This window comes from Podarcis bocagei (assembly GCF_964188305.1).
Source record: "Podarcis bocagei genome assembly, chromosome: 10".
Lineage (NCBI taxonomy): Eukaryota > Metazoa > Chordata > Lepidosauria > Squamata > Lacertidae > Podarcis > Podarcis bocagei.
This window is the reverse complement of record NC_138135.1, coordinates 76,038,090-76,063,217: the sequence shown is the minus strand read 5'-3', so window position 1 is coordinate 76,063,217 and position 25,128 is coordinate 76,038,090. Positions and strand designations below refer to the sequence as shown.

The 25,128-nt window shown below is 45.1% G+C and overlaps 1 protein-coding gene and 1 long non-coding RNA gene across 3 annotated transcripts; one reads left to right on the top strand and one right to left on the bottom strand.

The window, feature by feature from the left end:
* Positions 1–151: 151 nt before the first annotated feature.
* MEIG1 (meiosis/spermiogenesis associated 1) lies at positions 152–12,597 on the top strand. Of its 2 annotated transcripts, none has more exons than XM_081210789.1 (4): positions 152–266; positions 1,095–1,230; positions 2,816–2,981; positions 12,359–12,597. In XM_081210789.1, the coding sequence occupies exons 2-4, from the start codon at positions 1,103–1,105 to the stop codon at positions 12,485–12,487; spliced, it is 423 nt and encodes a 140-aa protein (XP_081066915.1). In that variant the 5' UTR covers positions 152–266; positions 1,095–1,102; the 3' UTR covers positions 12,488–12,597. The 2 variants fall into 2 exon arrangements, with proteins under 2 accessions (XP_081066915.1, XP_081066914.1); XM_081210788.1 differs by lacking the exon at positions 152–266 and adding an exon at positions 429–560.
* LOC308596010 lies at positions 11,680–25,042 on the bottom strand. The gene is made up of 4 exons (XR_014012263.1): positions 24,948–25,042; positions 13,354–13,423; positions 12,485–12,631; positions 11,680–11,886 (listed from the first exon to the last, which is right to left on the bottom strand). It is a non-coding gene; the product is annotated as an uncharacterized lncRNA (long non-coding RNA).
* Positions 25,043–25,128: the final 86 nt, after the last annotated feature.

Genomic DNA, 25,128 nt, shown 5'->3' with positions numbered 1-25,128 from the left:
TGGCCGGAAAAGGACCAGGCCCCGCCCACGCCGCGGCAGACGCCGGAGCTGAGGTAAACCCCCAAAGCGTGTGAAGGGTAAACTTTGCACCGATTGGCTGCTTACGGACAGCGCCCTCCCAGGTGCGCCTCCTGATTGGCCGCTTTCGTTCAGCGGCTCGAGACGCAGTCCCATTGGCCGAACTCCCGCCGAAGGTTGCTAAGCAACCTCACAACCGCTGAGTGGGGGAGGGGAAAGCGGCGCGCGCGGAGACGCTCCCGTCCGGGGTGAGTCGGGGCTCCGCGGGGCGGACGGGCGGGGCTTCGGCTGGAAGTGCGGGAGAGGCGGGGGGGCCCGGAGGGAATCACGGCGGAGCGGGAAAAGGGGACCTTCCCTGCCCCAGAAAGAAGCGTTGCTGATTGGGTGCCCAGTCAGCCCCGCCCACCTCTAGGTGCTTGGTCCCGCCCCCTAGGTGGAGCCCCGCCCCTTTCAGGGCTCAAATATCGCGATATCTCGACCGACAGCCCCGCCTCCCGATTCCCTCAGGGGGGTTAACTTTATGAAAAGAAGCAGCAAAAAAGGTTGCTTCTTTTACGGCTGTTGGGGATTTCTTTAGTCTTTTAAGCTTTAAATGGCCCCTGGGAGAAGGAAGGGCGGGGGCGAGCCTTTAATAAACAAAAACTCCTCACTCTCCCCCCCCCAAGTTATGGTACTTGAGGCAATTCAATATATACTGTATTTTTCCGTCTATAAGATCCCCCATGTATAAGACGAGCCGTATTTTTGAGCCCAAAAGTAAGAAATATATATTTTAAACATTCCGTGTATCAGACGACCCTCAATTTTAAACTTAAAAAACTTTTGGGGGGGAAACATAGTCTTATACATGGAAAAATATGGGGAGGGGGGAGAGAGAGAGCAACTCACAAGTAAATAAATGATGTCTATTCCCAAGTGATTCCAAAAGCACATATTAGACCCTTCCTGGTTTTTAATTCAGTTAAAAATTGGATTTCTTTGTATTCAAAGTTCCATTAAGTCACTTGACAGGTACTTGCAGGCAGCAGTAGGTGAAAGTGCTCTACACACTTGGCTACGTTTTTTTGTTTTTTCAGGAGCTATTATGGAAAACCCAGTAGCCTTCATGGATGGTAAGGATGTACCATGTTCCGCTTTCTCCTCTGAAGAAGCACCTGTGTCAGACGTGCCTGGGACATCGTTCAGGAGAGAATCAGATAGCCTTGAAGACTCGTAAGTGGTGATAACACAGAGTCTTCATGTTAACATGCTAGTCAAGTTTGGTTTCATTCTTCACTGACAGATAATATAGGCCCACATATGAACAGAACTAAGAGAAAGTTAATCCTTCACAACTTGCAGAGTTGGGACAAATAGTGGCACTAAAACTTTGTGTTGTTTGGAATGCAATATTTCTGTTGCCAAAGTCCATTTTATTGTATATAGCCAAAGGCCTTTATAATGTATAACAGAGAATAAAAGAAAAACATTCATCTAAAATCATACAACATAACCTGTAGCAGTTGTAAACATAAAAGAAATGTACAACATTATATTTAAAATTGGAGTGCATTCATGTAGCTGGAACAGAGCTTCTTGGCTGCCAGCGCAAATATGGCTACCTGGTGTGTAATATATAGATGTTTATCTGCTTGGAGTTCAACTGTTGCTTCCTGTGCAGATCGACCTGGAAGCTGATTAAGAATATAAATTTCCATCTGGGCGTTGTATACAGGGGGAAAATCAACAGATAGTGTGTGATGACATCTATATATACATTTGCAATTCATATGGAGAATTCCCTGGTATCTCCCCTCTAAATATGCTGAGGGCATCTGTTGGAATCTTAGTTCTGCAAAGGCCCTGCAAAGTTGTGGAAAGGTCAGAGTCTCAAGGTAACGGGGCCTTGAGTGATTGGTCTTAATTTGGGGGTACCAAGTAGAGTAATGGGCGGCAATGATGGATACTCTGTCTTGGTTGGCAACCTGATCAATAATCCAATTTCTAAGGTCCCGTGGGCTAAGGGCTAAGTAGTTCTCCATTTGAAGATTATAAGCCCTAAGCTTATATTGGCACTTTTCTGCCCAGCCCCCTGTCCTTGGTTGCTCCTACCAGCAGAGCTTAGTAAGAGTACGATACTTGAAGGCATTTAGCATGCACCAGTATCTCAGATAGGCTAGATCCATTCTGGCTGCTAGCAAGGGGAGGCACAGCTCAGCTCTAAGGTGGGCTGCTGGTGTCCTGCAGGGAAACCCTAAAATCTGCCTCATAAATTTATTTTGTAGGCCCTCTATTTCAGATTTAACACCAGTTCCCCATATCTCAGCTCCATAGCGCATTTGGGCAATGATTTGAGAGACAAAGATTTTAATAGCTGGGTTGCTGCTTAAGAGATCTCAGTGGAAGAGAGAAATTGCACCCTGTGAAATTATACTACAAAAATGTCAGCTATTGTTTGCTGCCAGAAAGATCCTGGAGGAGAGGAAATTGGGATCCAAAGCCACAGTCCATGACATCATATTTCAGCAACAAAGACTTGGCTCCCTTTTGCCAAATGTGGGATTGTGGAGAGGCAGAATATACCCTGTAAATGTTATGTGTCCCCACTCATTTGTCCTGCATTTTACATATAGCTTCATGTAGTTGATAGATTCGTGTACTTAACACAGTTTAGAATGGGATATTGTTTACTTGTGTTTTAACAAACTATAATTAGTTGACAGTGCTCATGTCTTTTTATATTCACATTCAGTTGAAATTCACTTCTAACTCTCAAGCATTCTCCATACAATTGAAACTCTTTAAAAATTACTTTCAGCAAATTAACTGGTGATGTCTCTGGAGCCACAGCCGGTATTGACACCAAACCTAAATCCATACATCGTGCCAAGATATGGTCAGGTGAAGTTGAGAATCTCTACAGATTTCAGCAAGCTGGATATAGGGATGAAATTGAATATAAACAAGTGAAGCATGTAGACATGGTAAGACTTCATAATTATGCAAGCATTTTGTAGTTTAGTGGCAAACATTCTGTCCTTTTAAAATATTGCATATAAATGTTTTCTGTGACCATAATTCATTTTTTTATATTTGTGTTCTCTGCCTGAACTGATTTGCCCCTGTGTACACCTCGGAACAAGAAGAACAAGAAAGCTTTTAGGCTGTGTTAGGGGACCAGTAACCTTTCACTTGGAGTCTACCTCAAATGTCTTGTCCCATAGGAACCAATTTGGGAAGCTTCACTGGCTTATAAAAGCTATTGGTGTCTTTGTGAATCAGTAGCGGTTACTCAAATCACACCTCCATCTCAAGACGTATTTGCAGGTCTAGCAATCAGTGTACATTACCCTAATCCAACGGGATCAAGAGTTCATTGTCCATGTATACCAACCATGATTTCTTCCCATTCACAAAATTCACATCAGAAATGAGGTGCAGTAACAGCAATCCTAGGCTTACTCAGAAATAAGTGTGATTGAGTTCAATATTCAATACTCAGTTCTCAGTTCTTAATTCAATATTCAATACTCCTATTCAGAGCAGACCCACTGTCATCAGTGGACATGACTTGTCCACTGATTTCAGCAGGTCTGCTCTAAGTATAGTGTATGGGGTGTTGGGGAAGGGTAGTACCTCTGATGGGGGACATGTCATGCTCCTTCTGGGGTAGTTTGTCCACCTTTGGTCCCCACTCTGCACTCAACTCTCACCTGTGGCTCCTAGAAGCTGTCAGGATGTGACAGTGGCCAAACCCTGGGAAACAGCTTCAACTGACTGGCTAAACCAGGAGGAAGCTGGTGGGTCTCCAACCCCCCTGATAAATTAGGGTCTTCCCCTGTAGGCCAAGACAGGCTCTGGTGGATTGAGTGGCTGAGACTGATAGTGGGTTCAACGGTCAAGAAGGCGGTTTTTGCACATGCTATGGATGGAAGTGAGGAGTAGACAGGGCTCATGCATCTGGGAAGGGAGCTCATCTAGAAGAAGGAAAACTCTGATCCTAAACCTCTGCTCCGTTGCGGGATACCTTTGGCAGAAGAAAAGGCTAAGAAGTACACCCTGCAGAATTCTGGAGTCCATAAGACGGTTGGATGGTGCCTTGTATGCCTCCTTCCATCAGCACCTGCAGCCAAACTGGTGCCAAACGTCTTGCTTTGCTTTCCTCTGTACCCCGTCAGAGAGACTGAGAGGAGGGTCTTATTGTCTGGGCAGCCCAGGACCTCCAGACACACTGCCCAGGCTTGTTCTTCAGGGAAGTCATTTCAGTGCTGCTGGCACAACAGTTTGACTTCTCACCCCCAGACGTGCACTCCATTGTCTCTTGAGACAGATGGATACCAATAACTCTGAGTAGGACACAGTTGGATCCTACCCCAGGTGCAGAAATTCTGACTGTCATGATTTTGTGTGCATGTGGTGGAACACACGAACCTGTTTCCCTGACTTTTGATTACTATTTGGTAGGGCCACTGGGTGTCGTATGCAGGTCTCCACTTCGCCAACCAGACCACTTTTTGAGTCTCTCAGAGTGCAGAAGAAATGTATGATACATGAAATACATTGGCTGGGATTCAAGGAATTGCATAAATAATTTCACATGCTCAAGAACACTTTGTACCAGCATTTTGTGAGCGTCAGCTCCTCTCCTTACACATAGCATGCCATTATTGAATCTGAAGGGACGTTCTGAAGCATTTGGAGGGTTTGATATATAAACTGGAAAGCCAAATATCCCACCAAGCATGCCCAGCTCCTTGGGAGTGCTTAAAGTAGCTGTTTGGATCCTGGCCATGCGTACAGCTCAGAAGTGGCTCTTCATATCATTCAGCCATGAGAAATGGATTGTCTCTGCTTTTTAAACAATTGAATGGCTGATAGTTAGTTTCACAGTGTGTGGAGGTTCTGGTATCCTTGACTAATCAACAGGAATCACACACTTAACAGGGGGAGGAGGAGAATTCTGGTATTACAGCTGCATTTCATGTACGCTCTGGCTACATACCATACATCTGGCATTTATTTATTTATTTATTTTTATAAAATTTTTATTGGTTTTACAAAATTTTAAAAAACAAACAAACACTTAAAAAAAACAAACATACATGTATAATTTCATAGCATATTTTCATAAACCTCTTTTCTAGGACTTCCCCATACCCCCCCCTTTCTGCATCCCAATGTCCATAATTTTATAGCAACTCCCAATTATTACTTTCCAACCTCTGTCATCTTAGTCATCTCTATATTCTGACCTTATATCACTGTATCCCTTTATTTCTGAGAACCACAACACTTTAACATTCATTAAGTTTATAATAGTCCTTAAGATAACTTTTGAATTTTCTCCATTCTTCTTCCACCGTCTCTTTTCCTTGGTCACGGATTCTGCCTGTCATCTCGGCCAATGTCATATAGTCCATCACTTTCATCTGCCATTCTTCCAGAGTGGGTAGATCTTGTGTCTTCCAATACTTTGCGATAAGTATTCTTGCTGCTGTTGTAGCGTACATAAAGAAAGTTCTATCCCTCTTTGACACCAATTGGCCGACAATGCCCAAGAGAAAGGCCTCTGGTTTTTTGGGAAAAGTACATTTAAGTACCTTTTTCATTTCATTATAGATCATTTCCCAGAAAGCCTTAATCTTCGGGCATGTCCACCAAAGGTGATAGAAGGTACCTTCAGTCTCTTTACATTTCCAACATTTGTTATCGGGCAAATGATAAATTTTTGCCAGCTTGACTGGGGTCATGTACCACCTATAGACCATTTTCATAATGTTTTCCTTTAAGGCATTACATGCCGTGAATTTAATACCGGTGTTCCATAACCATTCCCAGTCAGCTGACATAATGTTATGACCAACATCCTGTGCCCACTTAATCATAACCGATTTGACTGTTTCGTCCTGTGTATTCCATTTCAGCAACAAGTTATACATTCTGGATAAATTCTTAGTATTGGGTTCTAACAATTCAGTCTCTAATTTTGATTTTTCCATCTGAAAGCCAATTTTCCTGTCCTGTTTGAAAAACTCCATTATTTGATGATACTGAAACCAATTTTGTACTTTATGTTTCAATTTCTCATGACTTTGTAATTTCAACTTATCTCCATCCTGTTCCAAAATTTCCCAATACTTCGGCCATCCGACCTCCATATTGAGTTTCTTGACTGCCTTGGCCTCCACTGGTGATACCCATCTAGGGGTTTTGTTTTCCAACAGATCTTTATATCTTATCCAAACATTAAACAATGCTTTTCTAACAATGTGATTTTTAAAGGCACTATGCAGCTTGATTTTGTCATACCATAGATATGCATGCCAACCAAAAGCGTTGTTAAAACCTTCCAGATCCAAAATGTCTGTGTTCTCGAGGAGCATCCATTCTTTCAGCCAGCAAAAAGCTGCTGCCTCATAGTACAATTTTAAGTCCGGCAGGGCAAAACCCCCTCTTTCTTTAGCGTCTGTCAATATTTTAAATTTAATTCTGGGCTTTTTGCCCTGCCAGACAAATTTCGATATATCTTTCTGCCACCTCTTGAAACATTCCATTTTATCAAGAATCTGCAAGGTCTGAAACAAAAATAACATTCTAGGCAATACATTCATTTTAATCACTGCAATTCGGCCTAACATTGACAATTTCAAATTTGACCATATTTCTAGATCTTTTTTAATCTCTGACCAACATTTTTCATAGTTATCCTTATACAAATTCACATTTTTAGATGTCAAATAAACCCCTAGGTATTTCACCTTCTTGACCACCGTCAACCCTGTCTCCTCTTGGAATTTCTCTTTTTCCGTATCTGTTAAATTTTTTCCTAAAACTTTGGTTTTTTGTTTGTTCAACTTAAAACCAGCTACCTGGCCAAACTGTTGGATTATTTCTAGAACCCTTTTCGTACTAGTGTTTGGCTCTTGCAAAGTCAATACTAGGTCATCTGCAAATGCTCTTAACTTGTAATGTTTAGCTCCGACCTGCACTCCTTTAACCTGCTGGTCATTCCTAATCATATTCAGCAACACCTCCAGAACTGAAATGAAGAGTAATGGGGAAATTGGGCACCCCTGTCGTGTTCCTTTTTCTATCTTAAGTTCCTCAGTTACTGCATTATTTACAATCAATTTAGCTTTTTGTTCAGAATATATTGCAGCCATACCATTCTCAAAACCTTGGCCTACCCCCATCCCATGAAGATTCTTTGTCATAAAGCTCCAAGAAATATTGTCAAAGGCTTTCTCCGCGTCCACAAAAATCAGTACTGCTTTAGTATTTATATTCACCTCTAGCTTTTCCAAAATGTCTATTATGTTCCTTACATTATCTGCTAGGTGTCTTTTTGGGAGAAAGCCTGCTTGGTCCCTATGAATCATCTCCATCAGCACTTTTTTAAATCTTTTTGCCAGAATGTCTGCAAAAATTTTGTAATCCACATTAAGTAGTGATATTGGGCGGTAGTTCTTCAGTTGAGTCTTTTCAGTCTCTGTCTTTGGTATGAGTGAAATATATGCTTCTTTCCACGATTCAGGTGCCTTTTTTCCCTCAAGAATCTCATTACAGACTTCTTTTAGTGGTTGAGTCAACCATTCCTTCAACGATTTGTAGTATCTGGAAGTCAGTCCATCTGGTCCTGGAGATTTGCCCAATTGCATATTCTGAATGGCAGCCTCTATCTCTTGTTCTGTTATTCTCTGGTTCAGATCCATCTTGCTTTGATGAGAGATTTTTTGTAATCCATATTTATCAAGGAATTTGTCTATATCTTCTTCATTTTGCGGGCCTTGAGTATAAAGTTTTTTAAAATAGCTCAAGAAACAATTTCTAATTTCATTAGGTTTAGATATATTCTTTCCATCCACTTCTAGGCTTGTAACTGTATTTAATTTCTGCCTTTTCTTCAATTGCCATGCCAGCAGTTTGCCACATTTATTTGCTGATTCTACATCTGGCATTTACCTGCTAAAGGATTGCCTGCACACCTTCCTGCCTGAGGAGCTGTTATGGTCATGCCCACTCCAGCAACAATGAAACCAGCTTGGACTGTAAAGAGGCAGTTATTAGGGTGCTCTGGTGCTGTTCATCCTACTCAGGTTGAGCAGTGAAAATGTTTCCTCCCCAGGGGGACATGATGCCCCAAACAGGCTTTCGCACCCTCCAGCATTTCATTTTGAAGAATTAATCCCTGTTAAGATTGTTTTTTCCAGGTGAGCATTACAGAGTCCTTTGTAGTCACCCAATGCTGACAATAATGAGAATGAATGGAGCTAGACCTTTTAGCCTTCCAGCTTCTGACCCTTCAAAACCCCTAGGTTTTTTGAGAACCATCATGGAACATGTGGCTTTCTGTGTTTTGGATTTCATAAAAGCTGATACCCTGGGAAATTCATGTGTGCCAGAGAACACAGAGTTTCTCCCATTTTGTTTAGAGCAGATTTTCTTAGAGCAGATTTTAGCTCATTTATTCATAGAGGAACTGAGCACCCTAAATTTACCATTGAAAACATTTGAAAGTATCCTTTACTAATTGAGATGAATGACCTGCAAGTGGATGGTGGTCACAAGACTGGATAAAACAGTAAAATATTGTGGAATTGAAGATTTGTTTTTGTTCACTTTGGTTCTCTGTATCACTTTATTCTTTCTGAGAATCCATGACATATTTAAGGTCTCACAGAGGGAGGGAAACAGCTTCATTTTGTGGAGGAAGCACAAGTACAGAGATGAATCATAGAATCATAGAGTTGGAAGAGACCACAAGGGCCATCGAGTCCAACCCCCTGCCAAGCAGGAAACACCATCAGAGCACTCCTGACATATGGTTGTCAAGCCTCTGCTTAAAGACCTCCAAAGGAGGAGACTCCACCACACTCCTTGGCAGCAAATTCCACTGTCGAACAGCTCTTACTGTCTGGAAGTTCTTCCCAATGTTTAGGTGGAATCTTCTTTCTTGTAGTTTGGATCCATTGCTCCGTGTCCGCTTCTCTGGAGCAGCAGAAAACAACCTTTCTCCCTCCTCTATGTGACATCCTTTTATATATTTGAACATGGCTATCATATCACCCCTCAACCTCCTCTTCTCCAGGCTAAACATGCCCAGCTCCCTTAGCTGTTACTCATAAGGCATCGTTTCCAGGCCTTTGACCATTTTGGTTGCCCTCCTCTGGACACGTTCCAGTTTGTCATTGTCCTTCTTGAACTGTGGTGCCCAGAACTGGACACAGTACTCCAGGTGAGGTCTGACCAGAGCAGAATACAGTGGCACTATTACTTCCCTTGATCTAGATGCTATACTCCTATTGATGCAGCCCAGAATTGCATTGGATTTTTTAGCTGTCGCATCACACTGTTGGCTCATGTCAAGTTTGTGGTCAACCAAGACTCCTAGATCCTTTTCACATGTACTGCTCTCAAGCCAGGTGTCACCCATCTTGTATTTGTGCCTCTCATTTTTTTTTGCCCAAGTGCAATACTTTACATTTCTCCCTGTTAAAATTCATCTTGTTTGTTTTGGCCCAGTTCTCTAATCTGTCAAGGTCATTTTGAAGTGTGATCCTGTCCTCTGGGGTGTTAGCCACCCCTCCCAGTTTGGTGTCATTGCAAATTTGATCAGGATGCCCTTGAGTCCATCATCCAAGTCATTGATAAAGATGTTGAATAAGACTGGGCCCAAGACAGAACCCTGTGGCACCCCACTAGTCACTCTTCTCCAGGATGAAGAGGAACCATTGATGAGCACCCTTTGGGTTAGGTCAGTCAGCCAGTTACAAATCCACTGAGTGGTAGCATAGTCAAGACCGCATTTTACCAGCTTCTTTACAAGAATATCATGGGGCACCTTGTCAAATGCCTTACTGAAATCAAGGTAGGCTACATCCACTGCGTTCCCTTCATCTACCAGGCTTGTAATTCTGTCAAAAAACGAGATCAGGTTAGTCTGACATGACTTATTTTTCAGAAATCCATGCTGACTATTGGTGATCACAGCATTCCTTTCTAGGTGCTCACAGACTGTTTGCTTAATGATCTGCTCCAGAATCTTCCCTGGTATTGATGTCAGACTGACTGGGCAGTAATTATTTGGGTCCTCTTTTTTCCCCTTTTTGAAAATAGGGACAACATTTGCCCTCCTCCAGTCTGCCGGGACTTCGCCTGTTCTCCAGGAATTCTCAAAGATGACTGCCAGTGGTTCTGAGATCACATCTGCCAGTTCTTTTAATACTCTTGGATGCAGTTCATCTGGCCCTGGAGACTTGAATACATCTAAACTAGCCAAGTATTCTGTACTATCTCCTTAGTTATTCTGGGCTGTGTTTCCTTTGCTGAATCATTTGCTCCAAATTCTTCAGGTCGGGCATTGTTTCCTTTATCGGAGAAGACTGAGGCAAAGAAGGCATTGAGGAGTTCAGCTCTTTCTGTGTCCCCTGTTTGCATTTCCCCATTTTCTCCTCTGAGTGACCCCACTGTTTCTTTGTTCTTCCTTTTGCTACGAACATACCCATAAAAGCCTTTTTTGTTGCTTTTAACCTCTCTAGCAAGCCTGAGTTCATTCTGTGCTTTAGCTTTTCTGACTTTGTGTCTACACGTGCTGGCTATTTGTTTGAATTCCTCTTTGGTAGTTTCCCCCCTTTTCCATTTTTTGTACACATCCTTTTTTAATCTTAGTTAAAAGTTCTTTAGATAGCCACCCTGGCTTCTTTAGGCACCTTCCATGTTTCCGTCTCATTGGTATTGCCTGAAGTTGTGCTTTTACTATCTCCCTCTTAACAAACTCCCAGCCATCATGAACTCCCTTTCCTTTTAGTATTACTGTCCATGGGATCTCACCCAGCACTTCCCTAAGTTTTATGAAGTCGGCTTTCTTAAAGTCAAGAAATTGAGTCCTAGTATGCTTGGCTGCTCCTTTCCGCTGTATAGTAAACTTCAGAAGAGCATGATCACTCGCACCTAATGATCCTTCCACTTCTACCCCACTAACCAGGTCATCAACATTGGTTAGGACCAGATCTAAAATGGCTGTTCCTCTTGTTGCTTCTCCCACTTTCTGGACAATGAAGTTGTCTGCAAGGCCAGAATCTGTTTGACCTTATGCTCTTGGCTGAGTTTGACATCCAACAAATATCCGGGTAATTGAAGTCCCCCCATTACTACTATCTCCCTTCCTTTTGCATGCTTGGCCATCTGTTCCAGGAAGGCATCATCTATGTCCTCCGTTTGGCTTGGGGATCTATAGTAAACTCCCACAATGAGGTCACTGTTATTCTTCTCTCCCTTAATTTTGTCCCAAATGCTCTCACTTTGGCTTTGAGGTTCTAAATCTTGGATCTCTTCACAGGTATACACATCCCTGACATATAACGCCACTCCTCCTCCTTTCTTGTCTGGTCTGTTTCTCTGAAATAGATTGTATCCCTCCATTATTACATTCCAATCGTGGGACTTATCCCACCAGGTTTCAGTGATGCCTATTATGTCATATTTAGTTTGCTGTACCAAGAGCTCAAGCTCATCTTGTTTATTTCCCATGCTTTGCGCATTAGTGTACAGACATTGAAGTCCATTAATCATTCCCCCGTGTCTCTTATTTAAGGATTTTTTCCTCCCACCACTAGGTCTGCGTGCTGTTTGCTCCATTTGGTCTATGACATTTGGATGATCACATGACATTTGGATGATGGTTATAGAGGTACAGAATTGGGGAGCATCAACTTAAACTATTCATCACAGATTACAATCTAGATATCTTATCAAATATACAAAATGTATTAATGAAACACAACCAGGACCTGCACCCAGCCAATTTGCCCATCATGCTGCACCATGGTTTGGTGTTCTCTCCGTAAGCCAAGCTTCTGACTCTTACGCTCCCCAACTCCTCTCTTCCTCCTGCACAAATAGGAGAAGGGTGTCAGTATTTACTGCTAGTTTTCACAAGCTGTTACTTGTCATTACATACGAACTGGGGATCACAGCTTAATTAATCAATTAATTATACTGACCCCCAGGGCCCCAGCCCTTCATTGACTGGTCCCATATTACCTCCTAGAGTATCACCATTTACATGGATGTATAGGGTGTTGGGGCAGAGGTTGTGCTCCTTCTGGCGCTGTTTGTCCCCCTTCGGTCCCCACCCGGCACTCGGCTCTCAACTGTGGCTCCTAGAAGCTGCCAACCTGCGACATTGGCCACACTCCAGGAAGCAGCTTTGAGTGGCCCCAGATGGAACACCTGAGCAACTGCCCCTCTCCTAACTCTGCATGCACTGCACTTATATGTCCTCGCTGATGGGTACCTTTTTGCATTGTGCCGGCTGTTTGAAAGACATGTGCATCCCACCCTCTTGTCCTTCTGCACACAGGTGGAAAGGTGGCCTGAAACTGGATTCGTGAAGAAGCTTCAGAGAAGGGACAATACTTTCTACTATTACAACAAAGAAAGAGAATGTGAAGACAAAGAAGTTCATAAAGTCAAAGTTTATGCTTACTGATTTTTGTTACACCCCAGTGTTGTTGTTTTTCTAAAAGTAAAGTGCATTGAAATCCTAATTTTGTTGTTGTGAATAATCTGGAAAGCATTAAACAAGTTGTTTTAAAAGTAGCTTGATCACTTTTTAATTATCTTTCCAGTCTTTCTGCAAGAAAAGAAAAAGACCATCATTATTTTATTGAAACAATATAAAAAGACAGGTGAGAAATTGTAAAAGGGGGGTGAGATTCCAGTTGGCTTTTGGGACTCTGCAATCCTATGAGCCCCATTGATGGACTGTTGACTTGTTCAGGGTTCACACTGAGGCCTCGCACATGTGTCTGGTTGCGGCTTTGCTCCCTGACTTTATTAAGTTAAACTCTGAAAGCTGGACCGCATCAGCATCCCACCCCCCACCCCCACCCCAACTAGGCTGCAGACACTGGCGTGGCAGGAGGAAAGAGGCCTGCAGCTCTGCAACCAGAGCAATACCCTGGTTGGTAACTAAATTTTCACAGGTGCTGCCCTTTTCAACTGACCAAGGACTGGAGGGCCACATTATGGACTTAGTCCCACACATGCCAATACCACAGACAAGGGGCTCTTCCCCTTCACCCCAATTTCAATGCAAACCATAACAGTTTTGGCTGAGCCTTTTCTTTGGGCACCTCAGTCGCTCACTCCCCTTTCTCTCTGCCTTGGGCTGGTTTGCTGTGTGGTCTAAGCAGCTGACAGGGAGGGCTCTGCCAAGTCCACTCTTGCTATTTTTACCTTGTAGCAGAGAGGGTCAGAGAGCAAAGTACAAAAGAGTGTGAGAGTGAGGATAGGGGTCCTTTACATCAGGGTCTAAGAGGGGCACCACCTGAGCTGAGCTCTCCAGGTACCTACCTTTCCCTAATATATGGAACTTTGCTTTTGTTCTCCTCACTCCACTCACTGCAGTAAAGAAAGGGGTGACCTATTTTTCAGAGAGAATGGAACAGGGGCGTCAGTGTTGTCAACATGAAAACTGCCACAGCAAAACAGCTTTAATGTCAGGCTGCAAGATAAAATGTTACTGAAGAATGCTTGCATGTGTCAGCACTTGCATGGGTCTCTGAGGCAACACAAGTTGTGCCGGAGAAACAGAACAAGAAGTTTAGCTAAACATAATTGGTTAACAAGTTACGAGAAAGCACTGTCCTCCATTTTTATGGTATCACAGAATCATAGAGTTGGAATAGACCACAAGGGCCATCGAGTCCAACCCCCTGCCAAGCAGGAAACACCATCAGAGCACTCCTGACATATGGTTGTCAAGCCTCTGCTTAAAGACCTCCAAAGCAGGAGACTCCACCACACTCCTTGGCAGCAAATTCCACTGTCAAACAGCTCTTACTGTCAGGAAGTTCTTCCTAATGTTTAGGTGGAATCTTCTTTCTTGTAGTTTGGATCCATTGTTCCGTGTCCGCTTCTCTGGAGCAGCAGAAAACAACCTTTTTCCCTCCTCTATGTGACATCCTTTTATATATTTGAACATGGCTATCATATCACCCCTTAACCTCCTCTTCTCCAGCCTAAACATGCCCAGCTCCCTTAGCCGTTCCTCATAAGGCATAGTAGCTGAAAGTAAGTTTGCAGCTGCATTGTTGGCTCCTATAAATGAGTCCTGGGTTTCTACTTTGAGCGCCAGCTGTATAGTAATGAATTGTTTGGTATATCAAATGATGCCTGCTGAATACAATGATGATGATGAGTCTTGGAATAAATAAAATATAAAACTTGGTTACATGGATATATAATGTAGCTTTATGGATTATGGCCTTGGTGTTCCTGCAGAATTGGAAGGAACACTCTGTCTCTACCATTCGGATATTAGCACTTCAGGGACGGCATGGAAAAAGGACAGGGAAGAGAAGAAGAGTTTCTCAGGGAAGTTCCATAGGCAAAGCACATGCACTACATGCAGAAGGTGCCAGGTGTAGACATCTCCAGCTAAATGAAACTCAGGCACCTGGGCTCAGAGTGATCCCTGCCCAGGACCTAGAGAGCCACTGTGAGTCAGAATGGTCAGGACTAAGCTAGACACAGCCGTGGCAGAGCCATAGGTTCTGCATGTGCAATCTAATAGCCTTATGTGCTGTTGAATCCTGAAGGTGAGACTGGTCAGTCCTGGACACCACAGTAAAAATATCATTAAGACATTAACAGAACATCCGGTCTATACCATGACTTCTGTCTTTCTTCAATTTTGTGTTGTGCCCTTTTGATAGAAGACGTATATCCTAGCCGCAATAAAACTTTTGCTGAATACAAATCACCTGGGGAGGCATCAGTCTGGCAGGATGTTGATTCAATTGATCATAACTGATAGATGTTTAGACTGTTCATGCAAGGATGGCTTGAGCCTCTGTAGAACCAAAGGTCTCCGTCTGAGAGCCTGACCCCAAACTTGATTGTACCCCAGCTGGTGGGAGCCCCGGCCTTCTGCTGGTGGCTGGGTAGCCTTGACCAGGTCATGGCCTGATCTCAAGTGCGCTGCAAGAGCAGCAATCCTGCCATACAGTTATATGGTGAAAATAAAAAGAAATGGGTCTCCAAATGTATGTTTGTCCGAAAGGTGGCTCAGGGCCTGAAAACTGGATTTTCATTTCAGCCATGGACTCAGTTACTCAGCCATAGTTGCTAATGTGCAATATGAAAATAATCTGAGTTTAGTTTAAAGCAGAGCTGGGCAGATGAAAAAGAGTGGGTGTAGTAATCGCACGGGCTATCCACCCCCCCCCAACCAGTCTTCCAGACAGTGGCAGGACCTGGCAGGGAGAGGGATAGTTACGCAAGTCACAAACCAAACGGTAAGCTGCCACCACCCCCTTTCCTGGGACAACCCTCAAATGGGGTCCAAGGAGGAGAACCCCCAGAACTGTGTCACTATACCGTGATGCAGACAGAAATCCAACAGGTAGATGTACCAAATGGTCAGGCACCGGTTTAGCTTCTCCGGCAAAAGTCCTTTTCCAAATTTATTGAAAAAGCTACTCAGGGAGTAAAAGCTTGCACATTTCTTAAAAGGTTACAAACAAGAAAATAAAAATGTTGCACAGTATCACTAACTAAACATACTCAGAAAGTATCAGTAGTTCAAAGCATAGCAAGAAGTCACAAAGTCCATTCTTCTGGTCAAACGCCCTCAGGCAAACACCACGGCAAGATAGTCTGCCATTTGCATCTGAATTACCCAAGCCTTTATCCTTGAGAAACCCCATGTGGAATACAGGTTTAGGAACCAATCATTTCTTTGGGTTAATTACCAAATTGCCAATGGCTGCATGAAACGCAATAACTCCTGATTGTCAGAAGACCCACACAGCTGAACTTTGTTTATTCTCAGAGACCTTGAGATCAAAAGAGCCCTCTTTCCATTCTCAGACTATTCTGACATATCCCAGGCTCCTGATACCCTTTTCACACCCAGTCCACATTCAGGCCCCCAGCTGCCAGGATCTGTAAATCAGATAATGTTAAGTTGTGGGCAAACATATCAGACGACACAGCGATTCTTCCAAAGCAACTCTTTATTTGTAAGCTGGAACAGAACTGACTGAGGAACTCAGTCAGCCTGCTAATATAGAGCTCCAGAACAATGTAACTGTTGCCATTTTCTAAAACTATCCAATCACTGAACGTCACTTTCGATCCTTCATTTGCATACAAACTATCCAATCACTGAACGTCACTTTCGATCCTTAATTTGCATAACTATCTACAGTATCCCCCTGCTGGCCCAGGGTGAGAACTTCAGTACATAACAGATAACATCTCATCCTGCTTAGAGTCAGGAGGCAATTTGATTTACACTTCTAAAGACAGGGAGTTTTACAGTTAAAGAGACCAGATGCCCATTCCCCAGAATTCCACAGTTTCAACTCTCCCACAAAGCTTCACTCTTGTGTGAACCAAAGTTTCAACATACTGTACTAAGATTTCCCAACTTTACTACAGTGGGAGATTTTCAAAAATTGATTAGCAGCAACAAAATTTCTCTCCACCCTGTTAACTAACATGAAAGTGCGGTGTGGGGCAAGGGAAGCTGAAGTGGATCTGTGTGAAAGGACTTGAGACAAATTATGGGCTGGACATTTTCTCAGAGGCTTCCTGTTTCCTTAATTCTAAGGGTACCAAAGTGTTCCGATGTCACGATACTAAGCCAAACAAACCTGAAATCATAAATGTTATTAAAAAATAAGGCTCAATCATGGCAATTGTTCCATATGTGCTAAAAGTATTGCTTGCTCATCTATAGAATTTACTACACAAAACAATCAGATAAATGAGGACACTTTTATTGGGTGGTTTGAGACCACATTGTTAGGTAAATATTGATGGAATAGGAAAAATAATTGTGACTAGAAACAATTTTATTGAAAATAAATGTTTTGTAATAATCAAATTAGAATTCACTTTGTGAATTATAGTTTTCAGTGGTTAATATAATATTTGGGGCTTATATTTTTTGACTATGAATATTGCTTATCATGTGACAGCATATTGCCAACATGTAAACAAACACATCCATTCATTCATTAGGAATGCTTGCCCAATTTACGTCCTTGGGGCTCAGCAGATACCACAAAGAACTGGCCCACTTCTGATTCAGAATTATCACATGAGATGATGAAAAGTTTGCTGAAGTGTTTGCTGAAGTCACAGGCCAATGCCGTTTTCACCCACCTTCCCTTTCAATGGGTATATTTGGTACGTTCAACCCAAGCTCTTACTCTTTCATTTACTGACCTGTATGTAGCTAAGATAGAAATATAATGTATTTTGCACTTATTAATGCACTGGTGTGCCAAACTCCTGGGAAATTCCATCACTGCACTGCACTGAGAGTTATTTCAGGAGCCGAATGCTCTGAATCATGTTTATTCATCATTGACAGAGCACTTTGAGAACCTCATAGTGTCTGCCTAGAAAAGGTCATGGCATGCTAATTTCCCTGGCTTTCAGTGCCAGCAATAAAAACACATTTTTGGCTATCAATCCTCATCATCACCATTATCATAATAGCCATCCTATTGTTGCTCTGTGTTGGTAGGTGGCAAATGAAAAAAAAAAAACAACCACAAAGAGAAATGAAGAGCAAAGTCTCAGGTCCCCTGAAATAATTGAGAAAAGGAATAATAATAATAATAATAATAATAATAATAATAATAATAATAATTTATTATTTATACCCCGCCCATCTGGCTGAGTTTCCCCAGCCACTCTGGGCGGCTCCCAATCAGTGTTAAAAACAGTACAGTGTTACATATTAAAAACTTCCCTGAACAGAGCTGCCTTAAGATGTCTTCTGAATGTCAGGTAATTATTTATCTCTTTGACATCTGATGGGAGGGCGTTCCACAGGGCGGGCGCCACTACCGAGAAGGCCCTCTGTCTGGTTCCCTGTAGCCTCACTTCTTGCAATGAGGGAACCGCCAGAAGGCCCTCAGCGCTGGATCTCAGTGTCCGGGCTGAACGATGGGGGTGGAGACGCTCCTTCAGGTATACAGGACCGAGGCCGCTTAGGGCTTTAAAGGTCAGCACCAACACTTTGAATCGTGCTCGGAAACGTACTGGGAGCCAATGCAGATCTCTCAGAACCGGTGTTATGTGGTCCTGCCGGCCACTCCCAGTCACCAGCCTAGCCGCCGCATTCTGGATTAATTGCAGTTTCCGGGTCACCTTCAAAGGTAGCCCCACGTAGAGCGCATTGCAGTAGTCCAAGCGTGAGATAACTAGAGCATGCACCACTCTGGCGAGACAGTTCACGGGCAGGTAGGGTCTTAGCCTGCGTACCAGGTGGAGCTGGTAGACAGCTGCCCTGGACACAGAGTTAACCTGTGCCTCCATGGACAGCTGTGAGTCCAAAATGACTCCCAGGCTGCGCACCTGGTCCTTCAAGGGCACAGTTTCCCCATTCAAGACCAGGGAATCCCCCACACCAACCCGCTCCCTGTCCCCCAAAAACAGTACTTCTGTCTTGTCAGGATTCAACCTCAATCCGTTAGCCGCCATCCATCCTCCAACCGCCTCCAGGCACTCACACAGGACCTTCACCGCCTTCACTGGTTCTGATTTAAAGGAGAGGTAGAGCTGGGTGTCATCTGCATACTGATGAACACCCAGTCCAAACCCCCTGATGATCTCTCCCAGCGGCTTCATATAGATATTAAAAAGCATGGGGGAGAGGACAGAACCCTGAGGCACCCCACAAGTGAGAGCCCAGGGGTCTGAACACTCATCCCCCACCACCACTTTCTGGACACGGCCCAGGAGGAAGGAGCGGAACCACTGTATGACAGTGCCCCCAGCTCCCAGCCCCTCTAGACGGTCCAGAAGGATGTTATGGTCAATGGTGTCAAAGGCCGCTGAGAGATCCAGCAGAACTAGGAAGCAGCTCTCACCTCTGTCCCTAGCCCGCCGGAGATCATCAACCAGCGCCACCAAGGCAGTTTCAGTCCCATGGTGAGGCCTGAATCCCGATTGGAAGGGATCCAAATGGTCCGTTTCCTCCAGGCGTGCTTGGAGTTGTTCAGCAACCACCCGCTCAATCACCTTGCCCAAGAATGGCAGATTTGAGACTGGGCGATAGTTGGCCAAATTGGCCGGGTCTAAAGATGTTTTTTTAAGAAGCGGTTTAATGACCGCCTCTTTCAGCGGGTCTGGGAAGGCTCCCTCATGGAGGGAAGCATTCACCACCCCACGAAGCCCATCGCCCAGTCCTTCCCGGCTAGCTTGTATAAGCCAGGATGGGCAAGGATCAAGGAGACAAGTGGTTGGTTTCACTCGTCCAAGCAGCCTGGATTGAATAAATAAAGGTCAATGTTGAATAAAACCACTGCCATCCACGACCTGATTGTGGATGGAGGATTTGACCTGGCATGTGTGACAGAGACCTGGTTGGATGAAGCAGATGGTAAAATATGCTAAGGAATTGCACTGGCACTCAAAAAGCATCAGGACATTTTAAAGAAAGAAAGGAGACAGCATGCATGGGCTAACTTTGGTCTCATGTGATCTACCTATTCCTGTGCTGGAAAGCCAGTGGTCCATGGCATGTGCAATATATTTTCAACGGAAGAGGGCATGATCAAGATCTCTTAAGCAGGGGTGGGGAATCTGTGACCCTCCAGATATTGTAGGACTACAGCACTCATCATCCTGACTACCAGCCGTGCTGACTGGGACTGGTATATGTGATACGTTGCTGTCCGAATCCACCATTCTTTGCAAGAATCCCAGGAATCTAAAGCTGCTAGTCAACTGATCATGCATTAGATAACATAAGGACTACCTTGTGTTCACCTCTGAGCAATATTCTTTTTTGCATAAGGCACTGTAGAACAATAGAAAATACAGGTCTAGATGGAAAAAGGAGCCAGTGTAAAGAGCCACAAAGAGGTGTAAGAGGACAAGTGGGAACACTGAGCTGTGTTGCAGAAGAACAAAAACTGAAGGCTGAGAGGGAGAAATAGGGATGCAATACTACATTATTAGCTCTCAAGTCAGTGCTTTCCCCCACTAAATTAGTGGGTGGACCATCCCGACTTCTGGGCTTGCCCTCCATGGGGCCAGTCCCATGACATCATCAGTTGTTGTGGGGCCTTCGTAATTCTGGTATGCATGTGTGCTGGGCCCAGGGGTAACCCATGCAACGTGGTCCAGGACCGGTCCAGAATACGAAGGTTCCGCTAGTCATCAGTCCGACAGGGCCAAGGCAGGACACCAAGCAAGGACAGGTGCAGGATCTGGCATACAGCAATGTTGCTCCCGCAACCTGAGGCGGGGCCCGACAGCCTTTTATCTTTGTCGGGGTAGCGGCCGGTCCTCATCCCCCAGCAACTCACCTCCCTGTTTCGCCTGAAGGTGAGCACTCTTCCTGCGAGTACTCAGGTCTCTCCTTCTCTCAGACCTCAGTCTCTGCAGCTTGGGAGACGTTGGTGGGTTACTAGACCCAGGGGCCTCCTCAGCCTCCCCTGACCAAACTGGTAGTGGAACAGCTGTAAGCGACAGCCCAGCTGAAGGCAACAAGGTAATCTGGAGCCAGGGCAGGCTCAGGCCCCTGACTCAGCCCAGCTGGTGCTTGTTGCAGGGGAACCTGTGCAGACTGGTGCTCTTCAGAATCAGGCCCCAGACTAGGTTCAGCTGCCGCCTGAGGCAAAGGATCTGGTGCAGACTGAGTCTCCTCTGGTTCCGAGTCCGAGTCCCAGGCCATCACAGCATGCTGCTTCCATTGGTGCCACGGGCATCTTTATCATGACTCATTTTTGCATTGTGCATGTATGCGCACCGTCATGAGGTCTGGGATTGTGTGCTAGTAGCCCCCAAGAAACAGCAGGAACAGGTACAAACTCAGTGGGGAGGACAATGATTAATGTGAGGATCATTTGGTCCTTCAAAGAGGTCTGCCTGATTTTGCCCCCAGGCCTCAAGAGATGTCACCACAAGATCAGAGCACTAGATTTTCTGGTTCCATTATGACTATTTACTCATATCCGTGCAACAGGAATTCTCTAATGTTTGGAAAATATTGCAAATGCCCCCAAACTCAAATATGTTGATAATCATCTAAACTCTGTTGTATTGCCTGCAATAATGGGTATTTTTAATGGGTATTTATAATTCATGTATAAAATACTTCTGACGCACAAATTATGCTCTAGTAACTTGATAACTTTCTGCCTTTTCAGAACATACAAACGATTCCTTGTGGGCCAAGCAACTGGGCTACTCCCCAACTCCTCCAGATTAAGAGCACTTGGGGCACGATGAGTCTGGAGAGATCCTCACAGAGATTTGAATCACGTGCTGGTTAAACACAGAAAACACCGCAATGTTTCATCTTTGGGTGTGCCAGGAACCTTTCACCAGTTTGACTTCACTTCCAGTCAAGGTGCACTGTTCTTTGCCCAGCAGTTTCATGACTGGATGGTCAATATGAAATTAAGGGGTTCGTCAGACTTCAGAAACACCACTTGAGTGAACAATGCTCTCAGCATGCAAAGGTGATGATGCTTGAGAGGTTAAGGAAGTGGATACCAACACGAGAAATTTCTCACAAATTGTACTTTGGAATTACTCAGAGGTCAGGTACCATTCAGGGTCGCTCAGCTTCCAATAACTTTTTCAAGATGGGCTCTTTGATGTGCCAAGGCACCCACTAGAAGTGGCATCAGCTTTCCAAGCCAATAAGGTTGCTCCTATTTGCAAAATCTAAACCACTCAGCAGTTATAGGTGGTCAAGTCTCCTGTTGTCTCCTCTTCCCTCCCTCCCTCTTTTCCTTTTAAAAAATTATGGTTAAATCACAAAGCTACCAGGGGTCCAGTTTACTCCTGTTGAAATGATTTGGTAAGTGAAAATATCAAGCGCTCAAGCTAGCTGAGGTCAATTATATATCCCTAACAATTTATTAAAATAGAGTAGAAGAAGAAGAGTTTGGATTTGATATCCTGCTTTATCACTACCCTAAGGAGTCTCAAAGCGGCTAACATTCTCCTTTCCCTTCCTCCCCCACAACAAACACTCTGTGAGGTGAGTGGGGCTGAGAGACTTCACAGAAGTGTGACTGGCACAAGGTCACCCAGCAGCTGCAGGTGGAGGAGCGGAGACGCGAACCTGGTTCCCCAGATTATGAGTCCTGGAATGAGTGCTGGAATGTAGCATTTTGCTTGTATCATAAGTTCCATTTTGTTGTGGTTATACCACTTCAAAAGTACTGCAGTATATTCGCCTCCCCATTTTTGTCATTTTTAAAAAAATGTACATCTCTGTGTCTAGAAAACAAACAAACAAACAAACAAACAAACAAACAAACAAACAAACAAACAAACAAAAAGTAAATTATACCCTTGATGCGAGAGTTAACATTTTCATTTTGCAAACTTGCAACACTGGTTCTCTATATGTGTGATGCTATTTTGAAAGGGGGTACATGCTCAAAAAACAATGCAATGCTGAGCTATCAGGTATTGAATCTCACTCTGGAAAAAGCTGAGCAAATGTCAACATTTTTTCACTCAGGCTTTCCCTAGCCCTATTTTATGTGTTGGAATCCTTCCTCTTTTTCTTTACACTTTTATACTACTACATCATTGCTTTTATGTTGTTTTATATTGTACATCGTTAACAGATTTTTAAAAAAGTGTTTTATAAATGCTTGAAATGTTTATTAATTTACAAAGGTATTTGTATACCACTTTCTTACAATATCAGGGATAAAACTGTTAGCCCATCTGCAAAGCTAAGCAGAGTTTGGTATGGTTTCGAATTGGATGGGAGCACCGCGTGCTGAGATTCCTGCACTGCATTAAAAAAGTTATTACTTTTAGATCATTTTTCTTTCTGAGTAAACCCAGGTGCATATATTGTGTCTGTAGAGCCCATTTTCTCCAAACGAGATGCAGTTTGTATGCATGCGGATGGATGTGCAACAGTCAGGCCGACAAACGGGATGAGTCTCCCAGGATGAAAAACCCTCCTTCTCGTTTCCTTTGAAAACTCTGCCCAGCCAACGCGAAGGCGCTGCCCAGGTGGCACCTCGTTCCCCGCCAGCCGTTTCGCCCCAAGGGGGAAATCAGGAGCCTGGGACGCGGGCGGCTTTCCTTCTCCTCTCTCTTCGTCTCCGCGCTGCGGCGGACGGGGCTCCCGGAGCCCCGCCAGCTCCTTCCCCCGCGGAAACCCCCGTCCCGCTTTGCAGCCAGGGGCGGGTCTGGCCCGCGTCGCCATTGGCGGAGCCCAGCCCGTGAGCTCACAGAGGAAGGCCGGGCTCGCGCTCAGGGCGGCTGCTGCTGCTGCTGCTCCTGCTGCTGGTTTGCGACACTTGGCGAGAGGAGGATTATCCGGCCGAGGGGGAAGCAGGAACTTGCCGCCGCCGCCGCCGCTCTTTCCCCCAAGGGGCTTCTTTCTTCTCCCGGGAGCCTCGCGCCAGGTAGGGGCGGCCGGGGAGCGGCGTTCCTTTGCGGAACGTTGTGTTGCCGTTTGCTGGGCGGCGGGGGGGGGGGTGTCGCACGTGGTTCTCCCCCCTCGGAAGCCGAGAGGGAGCTGCAAATGCCTTATTCCTTGAGCTCTCCCAAGCGCTGCAAGGCGCTCTTCCTTCCCCCGAAGAATCCTGGCCGGCGCGGGGGGCGGAGGGTTGCCGAGTGCCGGCTGCAACTCAGGCCGCCGCCGCCGCCGCAGATCCCCGGGCAGAGAAGGGCTGTTCGGTCCTGGGCTGGCGGCGGCGGCGGCGGCTGCTTTCCAGGGGGAGGGCAGAGGGACCTTCGCCTTCCTAGTGGATCGAAAGTGCTCGAGGGACAGCGAAAGTTTGTGGCGCTTTGGTTTACAATGGAACAGGTCCTTTGAGAATCTGGGCCGCCGCCGGTATCCGGCTGTGAGAAAACCTGGTTTAAAACAGGGGAGGAGACGTAAGCCCCCCCCCCCCCCGTGGCAGGATGTGTAGGAGCAGTCGGTCGCCTCTTCGTCGCTTACCGTGGTGGCTCCCGCATCTCATCGCCAGTGGATCCCTCTGGCTGGGTTCTTCGGTCGAACCAGGTGCAGTTTTTTGTTCTCAATCCCGGGGTTTCTGTTCACGAGGTTAAACTGCCCCTACAGCTCTCCTGTCATTGTGCATATTTCCTCAAATATGTATATGTAAAATGATTTGCATGCCATCTTTTCACAGTTCAAACCGTGCTCCAGGTGGCTTATGGCACCCCCCAAAAATGTATAATTGCAACATAACTAAAGCAGCCATAAATAAATTAAATGTTAAAAAAATACACAACCAAACTGAGCTGTATAAATTGCAGGGTCTAAAATAAATATTCAAAATATTTAAACAGCAACGGCCTCCACCCACCAACAAAACCTTCTAAACAACCCCCCAGCGGAAGAGTCTGCTCAGCAGTCTCTGCTTCTGCAGCTGGAGTCAATCTGCCCCCCCCCCCAGGTGCTAGGCCTCCCTCCCAGTTCTGGCCACAGCCCCTGCACAGCTCCTGGGCTTGCCTCCAAGGAAGCCTGCCGAGGGGCCGGAAGCAGGAGTGTGTCTGTTTGCGGACTGCAGCAGCGCTCTCTTGCCTGGGGTCTGAGGGCTCCCTTTCCCATTCCGTAGGCAGAGGCGCCTCACCTGGAAAGGTGGCTCTTGCCTGTGACACCTGGCAAAGAAGAATTTGTATCTGCTGCGCTTGCAGTGCAATGAGGTGACAGGATGCTGAGACAGTAGGATGGACTTGAGGGACGTTGCTGCTGCATGTGGGAATGAAAGGGAAATGCTCCCAGCCGGAAGGAAGGTTCTGCAGCCTTGCCTTCTGCATGGGATGCTCTGGTTTTCTGTTTGCAGGGAGAGTTTGACACAAGGCAGCATTCGGAGCTCTCTTTCTGCAGCCTGAAGTGGTAACAACAGCCCATTCTACTGCCTCTGAGTTAGGCCATTAGTCGGGCTCAGCCCCTTGGCCAGGGTTCCAGTCTCTCCCAGTCCTACCTGGAGATGTTAGAGATTGAACCCGGAACCTTTGGGATGCAGAGCAGCTGCTGCTGTGCCTCTGAGTTACATCCTCCCTGCACCTCTTCTGTGTGTGTAAAACAGGCCAAAGAGGGGGCTTGAAGGGGGTGGGTGGGGCTGAGAATGAGAAGAGTCACCTGTGCAATATAATCCTGAAATG

What these genes read in the sequence shown, in the direction of transcription:
- MEIG1 (XM_081210788.1), top strand. Translation starts at nt 539, where the DNA reads ATGAAAAGAAGCAGCAAAAAAG. An exon ending in GAAAAGAAGCAGCAAAAAAG is followed by an intron (nt 561 to 1,094) that starts GTTGCTTCTTTT and finishes TTGTTTTTTCAG; the next exon opens with GAGCTATTATGGAAAACCCA. An exon ending in TCAGATAGCCTTGAAGACTC is followed by an intron (nt 1,231 to 2,815) that starts GTAAGTGGTGAT and finishes AATTACTTTCAG; the next exon opens with CAAATTAACTGGTGATGTCT.